At 40.7% G+C, this 10,396-nt stretch overlaps 1 protein-coding gene across 1 annotated transcript; it reads right to left on the bottom strand.

Annotated features, from left to right (window-relative positions):
• Positions 1-3,842: 3,842 nt before the first annotated feature.
• On the bottom strand, positions 3,843-10,108 carry LOC132781694 (sialic acid-binding Ig-like lectin 5). The gene is made up of 7 exons (XM_067462421.1): positions 10,105-10,108; positions 9,510-9,550; positions 9,251-9,392; positions 7,154-7,204; positions 5,503-5,760; positions 4,229-4,283; positions 3,843-4,087 (listed from the first exon to the last, which is right to left on the bottom strand). Exons 1-7 carry the CDS (start codon positions 10,106-10,108, stop codon positions 3,919-3,921), a joined length of 720 nt encoding a protein of 239 aa, XP_067318522.1. The 3' UTR covers positions 3,843-3,918.
• Between the last annotated feature and the right edge of the window lie 288 nt (positions 10,109-10,396).

The following is a 10,396-nucleotide window of genomic DNA, read 5'->3' as shown; positions in this document are numbered from 1 at the left end:
GCATTCTCTCTTGACATTTCCTCTGCATCTATTGTAGGCATCCTCAGAGGTTTTGAGGTCTGTAGGAAACTAGAAAAATGGGATTTATATATCTGTGGAATGTCCAGGGTGGGAAAAAGAAATCTTGTCTGTTTGAGGTAGGTGTGAATGTTGCAATTGGCCACCTTGATTAGCATATAACGGCCTAGCAGTTTCAAGGTCTGGCTTCTTACTGCCTGGGGGAATCCTTTGTTGGGAGGTGTTAGCTGGCTCTGGTTGTTTCTTGTCTGGAATTCCCGTTTTTGAGTGTTGTTCTTTATTTACTGTCCTGATTTTAAAGTTTCTGAATACTGGTAGCCAGATTTTGTTCATTTCCATAGTTTTCTCCTTTCTGTTTAAATTGTCCACCTGCCTATGGATTTCAATGGCTTCTCTGTGTAGTCTGACATAGTGGTTGTTAGAGTGGTTCAGTATTTCTGTGTTCTTAAATAATATGCTATGTCCAAGTTGGTTCATCAGTTGCTCTGCTTTGGCTGACTTCTCTGGTTGAAGTAGTCTGTAGTGCCTTTTATGTTCCTTGATTCATGTTTGGGCAGTGCTGCATTTCTATACCACTTTTCTCACTTCTGGGGGGACTCAGAGTGGTTTACAACATAATAAATGGCAAATTCAATGCCTCACATATATTTTTAAAAATCACATATCTAAATCAATAACATATAACTGTAGATTAAAACTATAAAAACATCAAACTTCGACATAAGCATGAAACATATGATTTCTGCAATTTACAGCTTGTTTATTTTAACTTTTGTTGTACTGTATGTTGCATGTTGTATGTGTAAAATGTGTTTGTCAAGTGTTTTGATACGGCCGATGGGCTAATCATTATAAAACGTACTGCTTTTTTGTTTCGGAATGGTGGTCCCAGTCTTCGAAAGAACTGGGAATAATGTCGCTTTTAGTTCCTTGTGAGCCTTGAATCTCACTGAATGACTTTCAGGTAGAATAGTTTCTTTTTGAACTCCCCCACAAGAATGTTCTGTGCATGAAACTGTGAGAAGGCATGCTTCTTTGAGCCCATTGAGGCAAAGGTTATACATGTAATTAATGGATACAAAATTTTCTAACACTGTTCAGAGGGTTGTTGTAGCTTTTTTGGGCTGTATGGCCATGTTCTAGAAGCATTCTCTCCTGATATTTCGCCTGCATCTGTGGCAGGCATCCTCAGAGGTTGTGAGGTCTGTTCATAGGATTCCAACTGCATCCACACTATAGAATGAAATAAGTTGGACATCACTTTAACAGCCATGACTCAGTGTTACGGAATCATGGGAGTTGGAATTTTACCAAAGGATTTCATTGCATTGGGTCATAGGGGTTAGAATAGTGTCAAACTTCATTCATTCTATAGTGTAGATCAGGGGTCCTCAAACTAATGTCCGAGGGCCGAATATGGCCCTCCAAGGTTAATTACCTGGCCCTTGCTTAGAGTCAACTTAAGTCTGAAACGACTTGAAAACACACAACAACAACAACAATCCTATCTCATCAGCCAAAAGCAGGCCCACACTTTCCATTGAAATACCAATAAGTTTATATTTGTTAAAATTGTTCTTCATTTTAATTATTGTATTGTTTTAAGTGTTTTGTGCATTACAAATAAGATATGTGCAGTATGCATAGGAATTCATTCATGTATTTTTCAAATTCTAATCCAACAGTTTGAGGGACTATGACCTGGCCCTCTGTTTAAAAAGTTTGAGGATCCCTGGTGTAGATGCACCTTCCAAGAATTGGAAAGGGCATAACAGATTGGAGATTCATTAAAGATGTCTTCTCTCCCTCAGGAAAAGAAAAGGAATAGTGTATGCATGTGGGGGGTGCAGTATTCATGATTTCCCCACTTTTATCCTGTATCCCCAACTTCCAGACAACACTAAATCACAGGGTTTTTAAAAATATTTTTTTATTGAATGCATTTCAGTGTTTACAATAATAAAAACTTGGGGGAGGTGTGCCTTGGGGTAAAAGGGTAGGGTCCAGCGAATAAAAACTGAGGATCTGGTGGGAGGGGGGAAACTAAGGTAAATATCTAGCTGGAAAGATTGGGGGACATGCAGGAATAACAATGGGTCAGTGGGAATGGGATCAGGGTTGGAAAGTTGAGGGGGGGGGGTTGTTGTTGACTCCCGAATCTCCTTCTCTGCGTCATGCTAACTCTGGTTTCTCTTCAGATCGTATAAATCGTTCGCCTTTTACTAAATCACAGGTTTTAAATAGGGCAAAAAATTGGTTGTTGTAGGTTTTTTTCGGGCTATATGGCCATGTTCTAGAGCAGGCATGGGGAACCTTCGGCTCTCCAGGTGTGGTGGACTTCAACTCCCACAATTCCTTGAGGCCAAGGTAAGCCTTTGGGGTGAATGCCGAGCCTCAAGGAATTGTGGGAGTTGAAGTCCACCACACCTGGAGAGCCGAAGGTTCCTGACCCCTGTTCTAGAGGCATTCTCTCCTGACGTTTCGCCTGCATCTATGGCAAGCATCCCCAGAGGTAGTGAGGTCTGTTGGAACTAGGAAAAAGGGTTTATATATCTGTGGAAAGACCAGGGTGGGACAAAGGACTCTTGTCTGCTGGAGCTAGGTGTGAATGTTTCAACTCACCACCTTGATTAGCATTTGATAGCCTGGAAGTGCCTGGAGCAATCTTTTTTTGAGAGGTGATTAGATGCCCCTGATTGTTTTCCCTCTGCTGTTTTGAGAAGCCATTGAAATCCACAAGCATGTGGACAATTTCAACAGAAAGGAGGAAACCATGAAAATGAACAATATCTGGCTACCAGTATTAAAAAACTCTAAAATTAAAACAGCAAAACAGCAGAGGGAAAACACCCTCTGGTCTTTCCACAGATATATAAACCCCTTTTCCTAGTTCCAACAGACCTCACTACCTCTGAGGATACTTGCCATAGATGCAGGCAATATGTCAGGAGAGAATGCCTCTAGAACATGGCCCTATAGCCCGAAAAAACCTATAACAACCCATGAAAGCCTTCGACAGGGCAAAAAATTCCTGGACGTCAGAGTAGGATCACATACAGACCTGTTGGTCCCGGCATTTCTGCCTCTGGTGCCTCTGGTGATGCTTTGCTGCAAGATTTAGAGGATCCCAAGATGGCTGCTGCAGGGCTTCCATTGGAAATTGCAGTAGTATTTTTAGAAAACGCAAGATGCGGATATGTGATAACTCAAACCACTGCAAAAGTCCCATTCATTGTTCTGCCCAGACATTTTACAAAGTTTCTGGCACAAAAACAAAACTTTTGCATTCTACTCAAGTGCCATCTTCTTTTTATGAACCGACCAATCAGGAACAAACATCTAAAACCCAGGAACAAACCTAAATAAAAAGAAATCCTGTGATTTCCGAGTGCAGGGACATACAGACATGCGAAGATGCACATATTTGGCTCAAAACCATGATATTCCCCAAATCTGGAAATCGCACGTTTTTTGCCATTTATAGCGATTGCTTCCGTGTTTACAGGGAACAGCGTCTGGCCACCCTCCTGTTCACTGCAGAAGCTCCTGGGATAAAGGTACTGTCTGGAAGGGTCCCCAATGAAAGTAGAGGGCTAACTGCATGCCACTTTCTGCAATAATTCGTTTTCATTTTGAAGAATTTTTTTTGTGAAATTGTTTTTAATGCATTAAAATCCACACACATTTAAGTACTAACTTCCAATCCAGTGAAACCTTTTCTCTGATAAATGTAATTTTTCCAAGTGCTTTTATTTTTGAAAGAAACAAACAAGCTTAAAGAGTGCTAAGATTTGTAGCAACAAAAATCAAGTCCACCCCATTCCTCAGCTTTTGGTATAGGGACCTTTTAAGGAGGCAGTAGAGAGAATACAATTCTTTCAAATGCTGGCGGTGCTTCCACTATTTCTGTTCATTTCTTTTCTGTTCTTTTCTGTCCATTTCTTTTTCTTCTGGAGCCATGGCAGGTTGCATCTTCTTAATATCTTTTATCACTCCCATTCTCACTTGAGCTTTCCTTTGGGTGGAAAAGGAAATCATGGCGAAAAAGAAGAAGAAACAAAGCAGCACTCTGAAAAGAGATGATGACAATTTTAAACAAAACAAGCAGCCAAGTACTAGGGGAAAAGACTCAAATTTGGTCATTTTCTCCCAGTTTTCAGCCAGACTGGTTTACAAGGCAGATCGTGAAACCAGAGATTACCCCACTTACTTGTTTAGGCAAAGGACTAGCAGTAATGGAGCAAAAGAGCTGAGGTCCCCACTTTCTGAAATGATTAAAAATATTGAATTATTTTAAACATTAATTTTATGTTACAACATCATAGATAAAACCAAAGAGGTGTTTGTTGGGAATGTCTGAACCAACAGACAATTTTTTTATGTGAAAAAGTGAGAGATTTCTCCATCATGATTTACCCAGAGCAAAGAGAGTCCCAGTTTAATCTGAGACTGGGCTGCCAGATTCATGGAGCATGATTTATGGATCGAAACTGAAACAGTGTACAATGAGTAAACAAGACCTATAGGCAGACAAAGAATGTAGATATAAAGCTAAAGAAGAAGCCTGAAAATTGGCAGAATGCTTTAAAAATATGATCCAAAGAAATTAAAGCATGCGAAATTCTTCTGAAGTTGGGTGGACATAAACATTCAAGTGTAAGATTGAATGAAAAATTGGATAGCAGCATTCTATTAATCTTGAATTAATATTTCCCTCCTGTTGTGTTTTAGACTTTATCCAAGCCAATGAATTGCTTCTAGAACATGGCCATACAGCCCGAAAAACCTACAACAACCCAGTGATTCCAGCCACAAAAGCCTTCGACAATACATTAAGCTAATGAATTGTATTATTGGAATAAGGTTATGGCAACCTATTGAGTGACCTTGGAAGACCCTCTCTGCACAAATCTTGCCAAGAGAACTCAGGATAGACTCAGGGTCACCATGAGTCATATATGGCTTTGAGGCATACAACAACAATGAAGACAACATATTGTTGAAGGCTTTCATGGCCGGAATCACTGGGTTGTTGTAGGCTTTTTCGGGCTATATGGCCATGTTCTAGAGGCATTCTTTCCTGACATTTCGCCTGCATCTATGGCAAGCATCCTCAGAGGTTGTGAGGCCTGTGAAGTGACCTCACAACCTCTGAAGATGCTTGCCATAGATGCAGGCGAAACGTCAGGAGGGAATGCCTCTAGAACATGGCCATATAACCCGAAAAAACCTACAACAACCCAATGAAGACAACAACCTCCACAACAACTGCAACCACAACCAAAGTAAAGGAATATTGTCTTACTCAAGGAAGGAAGCATTATTCCAGGCAAACCCTGACACTCCTTTTTGACTTTATGCTGGAACCCCTCCCACGCAAACACCTTTTTCTAGTGAGAAGTTGAATAACAAGATTGAATATCTCTGACCAATTTTTATGGATGTGAGAAACATTCATCTGGGAAAATCCTGTGTTTCGCTCACCTTGTATAGCAAGTTGGAAGTCTGTGTAGGCAACGCCCTCGCTGTTGTTTACCTTGCATGTATATGTGCCCACATCTGGTATCTGCACATTGGCAATCTTCAATTCCCTATCTGTTATGAAGTGAAGTCTTCCCAAGGATTGTGATTTCTTCAGCCAAATCATGCTGGGTAATGGATTACCATCCCCAAAGCAGTGCAAAGTGACCAAGTTGCCTTTTTTAACCACGATTTCAGCAATATCGTAGATGAGTGTGAAACCTGCAAGATTTCAAAAGGACAGTCATGTAGATAGGAAACTAGCTTCAAAGATCCCTAAACTATGTACTGTCCCCAAGGTTGGCTGATTTTCTGTATTTTTTAAAAAAATCTGCAGTGGACTAAGATTTCCAAAGGTAGCTCTGAAGAACCAGATAATATAGTAGTTATAGTAATGGATAATTAAATACAAAAACAGATACATTCACCTCTTCATATTTCCAATTTCTATGGATGGATATGAAAGCATCACCGGAAGAAAACTAAACCATTTCAATGCAACACTGGACAAAAGTTCTAAAAATATCATGTCATGCTAAAAAGATAAATGAAAGGGTTCTAGAGCAAATCACATCTGAGGAGCCAAGATGATTTGTCGGAGGCTACTATACAGTACTTTGGACACATTAAGAAAACCTCAGTCCTTGAGTCTGCAAGACCTGAGCTGGATAATTGATGACCAGGGATCTCTGAGGTTTCTCCTTCATAGGTTTAACATATGTGGAAGTTTGATTGATGGTAAACCTATGAATGGAAAACTCACAAGATTTCTGGCCATCAACTCTCCTGATCAGACTCAAGCAAACAAGTCTCTAGGGCAGTAGTTCTCAACCTGGGGTCCCCAGATGTTTTTAGCCTTCAACTCCCAGAAATCCTAACAGCTAGTAAACTGGCTGGGATTTGTAGGCCAAAAACATCTGGGGACCCCAGGTTGAGAACCACTGCTCTAGGGTCACTTGGAGATTTCTCATTCATGGAGTCATTATGAGTTGAACTCAGCTTTAAAGTAACAAACAAAAAACAACAAAAATAACAAGAAATACTTGACATCCCCTTTACCAATCTATATTTGGAAGTCAACTTCATTGGCCTTAGTACAGTAGAAGCCAGTTTAGGAGAATGGGACGAGCCAATGTCATATCTCCTCCAACAGAAGGAATGGTCAGATGGCTCAAGAGTAACAGCAAATGTATTGTTTTTGCTCTTGCCAGGAAGCTTTGCATTCTGAATTAACTGCCTTAGGCTGACTCTATTTTTATTTATTTTTTATTTATTTATTTCCGTCACTTTTACCCCGCCCTTCTCACCCCCAAGGGGGACTCAGGGCGGCTTACAGAGAAAGGCACAATTCGATGCCTTGTCACATATACATACATATATAAAAGCAATTAAGCAATTACAAATTAAAAATTAAATCATCAATACACAACAACACCATAAACACAGTAGTAGGCTAATCCTGAGCTCAGCGTTCGGAGTTCCGTAAATCCATTCCGTCTTGTCCAGGTATTTTTAAAGGTATCCATTGCACTTTAAAGAATCCAAAGTTTTAAATTCACCTTTCTTTTAATGAATTTCAAGACTGTTCAAATGCACAAAAGCAGAGAAAGCTTACTTTTGTTTTCTTCCCTAATTTCTGCAGCAGTTTGTACCATTTGTGGTGGATCTGTAAGACAAGAACAATATCTCTATGTGAGTGTTTCCCTCAAGTGAGGATTCAGCTGAGATTGGAAGAATCTGATCCTAAGCCTTCTCTCTATCTCTCTCTCATACACACACACACACACACACAACTGCCATGATAACATACAGAGGAGTCTTCAGTGTCAATGATGAGAAGAATCAGGACTTCATTACACAGTAGCTAAATTGACCTTTACCACACAGGGGCTCCTTTTCGGCAACAGATTGGGCAGGCTGAGGCCTCACCCCATCTGTGGGGTGCCTTGAGACCCTTTGGGGGGAGAGGGAGGTCTAGAAAATAAGTTTTATTATTCTTGCATTCTAGCTTCCTTGCCACCATGGTAAGAAATCATGTTTCGAGTAGATCTGATGGAGCTTTCCCGCATCTGATGGGCAACGTGGCAACGAGGCTTCCCACATCTTCCCCTGTCTGCTGGGGGAAGGGACAGGGCACCAACGTGTCTTGCCCTGATGTCCCCATGTGATAGAGGAAGGAGGGTGGGTGTGCAGCTTTTCCGAGAAACGGGACAACTAGCTCATCAGTATCATGAGGTTGTCAGTTTTGCAGTTTCATTCAAGATTGTAAAGGAGTTCTCCAGGGTGCTGAATCTATTTGGTGGATTGGTTCAGTACCTTGTGAATCATGTGTTGTTATGTTGAAAAAAAATTCAGAGTAATTTTTCCATAACCCTGAAGCTGTTGGATCATATATTCCTGAACAGATACAAACATGGACACAGATACAGACTTCAAATGCTAATATTTATTTAATTAATTAATTACAGTATTTATACCCTGCCCTTTTCACCCTGAAGGGGACTCAGAGCGGATTACCGAACACACATATGGCAAATATTCAATGCTGATTATACAATTAACAAGGACAGACAACACAAACAGAGATAAAGGCAGTTTTTCCCATTTTATTTCCGGCATCTTAAAGGCTGTGCTGTCACTCCATCTTCCATGCAAGGAGCTTTCCTCCGATCAATGTCCTTAAGTGTACCTTTATTACATCCTTGCTAAAAGCGGTACCTATCTACTCATATTTCTGCTTTTGATCTGCTAGTTGGGCAGGTGAGCTGGGGCTAAAGGCAGGTGCTCTCTCCAACTGGGGCTGGAACTACTGACCTTTCAATCTGCAGGATTTTTCTATAGTTCAGTGGTTTATCCTGCTGTGCTAAGCGTGGCCCATAAGATGCTTCCCCCAACTGGGTGTTAACTGCTCGTCCACCCCCTGATGAGGGTATCATGTTTAACTTCATTTTTCAATGGTAGTGCTCTGCGGTAGATGGCTTCATGCCACTGCCACTGAAATTAGACTTGTTTTGCAGCAGTTCTCCCCATCATCAAAGAGACACTATGATCTGAAGCATCTATCTGTTGCCATTTCATCATCTTGATGATATGGATAGACTGGCTGGAACCTCAAACATGGCTCATATCTGATTTTGTGCCAGCTAGAATTTTGCTCAGAGTTCCATAACATCATTAAGCATGATGATACACAGATTTGTCTTTTTGTTGTTAAAATGAGTTATCTAGAGTTCCCTTTCTTGGGCAACATGTTTTGAGTAATATGACTCACAACTATGTAACATGGAGAGAGAAAGGACACAGTGTAAAATGACTCACAATAATTTTAAACACACAAGGGTCATCAATTTGTTCAAATATGATTGATTACCCAATACTATAACATAGCCAACTTACAATCACAAAATACCAAATCCAGATACCATTTAAGTAACGCAAACACGCACACACATACACACACTATTTAACCAATATCAGCTCAATTACATAAAAGTAATAGAATCAGAGACCTAAACCTAATCTCTCCCTTACACATACATGTGCTTCCACTGTGCTGAGTTGATTGACAGTCTATCCTACTTTACATAGAATGAAGCATTTCCTTGAAATAAGAATTCATTTCAGTTACAGCCACACCTGATGCAAACATGAATAGTAAGTCCTTAAACCATTCCTGCTGAGATGTAGGGTATGAAAAGAAAGGGCCACTCACATCTGACATCCAGAGGAACAGACACCTCCATGGAGACAGAGCTGCTTCCTGTTCCATAGCTGACTGTGCAGGTGAGTTTCTGCTTGTCATCTGCTGCTGAAGGTGTAAAGTCCAACACATTGTAAATGTGGGTGCCATTTGACTGCAATTCAGAGGCATTCAGTATGAAATTTCTGGGCACTATTTCCCAGAGAATGTGCGGTGACTTCAAGGAACAACTTTCTGGGGCTGTACAAATGATGTTTGTTGGGTGGCTTGCCCGAAGATTTCCAGAAAGCTCTATTACTGGGTATTTCCGCTCTAAAGAGGAAGGAAAAGACAGTTATCAACATATAGCTATTTCACCAACTTTGTACGAAGCTTGAATGAAAAGTAATGCCTCCACCTTTGTAACTCCTCAACAGATGGAAGTACTGGTATGCGGCAGGTTCTGGCTTGTTCAGTAGACTCTCCTCTATAGTTCCATTTGGTGGGAAGCCTTAGCATTGAATGGTTGTATTGTTAAAGTGCAAAGTATGGAATCCTGCACAGACAGTCGGTCAATGCAACTTAAGCAATGTGCAGTCACTGAATTCTTTATAGCTGAAGGTGTGACTGCAAAGGAGATTAATCAGAGAACGCAAGCTGTTTGTGGTGATTGTGTTGATGTGAGTACTGTGCATTGTTGGGTGAGAAAGCTTAAAGATGTTGAAGTGGGAACATCTGACTTGCGTGACAAACAAAGTATTGGATGTCCTGTGACAGCAACCACCGAGTTTCACAAGCAAAAGGTTGACAGATTGATTCAGGATGATAATCGTATAACTCAAAGAGAAATTTCAAGCATTCATTTCAGGCCTCAGCATCCTGGGTACCCATCGTGCACAGATCTTCTAGTAGCCAAGCAAAGCAATAATGTGATCCACACATTCTTGTGAAATGCCGATTATGCCTGAAATGTCTCTCTGAGTGATATGACGATTGTCCTGAATCAATCTGTCAACCTTTTGCTTGTGAAACTCGGTGGTTGTTGTCACAGAATGTCCAGCTCTTTGTTTGTCATGCAAGTCAGATGTTCTCACTTCAACATCTTTAGCCTTACTCACCCACCAATGCACAGTGCTCACATCAACACAATCACCACAAACAGCTTGCATTCTCTGATGA

The sequence above is a fragment of the Anolis sagrei genome, chromosome Y (genome assembly GCF_037176765.1).
Source record: "Anolis sagrei isolate rAnoSag1 chromosome Y, rAnoSag1.mat, whole genome shotgun sequence".
Classification (NCBI taxonomy): Eukaryota; Metazoa; Chordata; class Lepidosauria; order Squamata; family Dactyloidae; genus Anolis; species Anolis sagrei.
This window is presented reverse-complemented; position numbering and strand designations above follow the sequence as displayed.

Excerpts from the sequence above, each read along its gene's own strand:
- LOC132781694 (XM_067462421.1), bottom strand. Across the intron at positions 9,393-9,509 it reads AGCTTTCTGGAAATCTTCGG|TCAAATGGCACCCACATTTA; the intron begins GCAAGCCACCCA and ends TCTGAATTGCAG. Across the intron at positions 5,761-7,153 it reads AATTAGGGAAGAAAACAAAA|GTTTCACACTCATCTACGAT; the intron begins GTAAGCTTTCTC and ends GAAATCTTGCAG.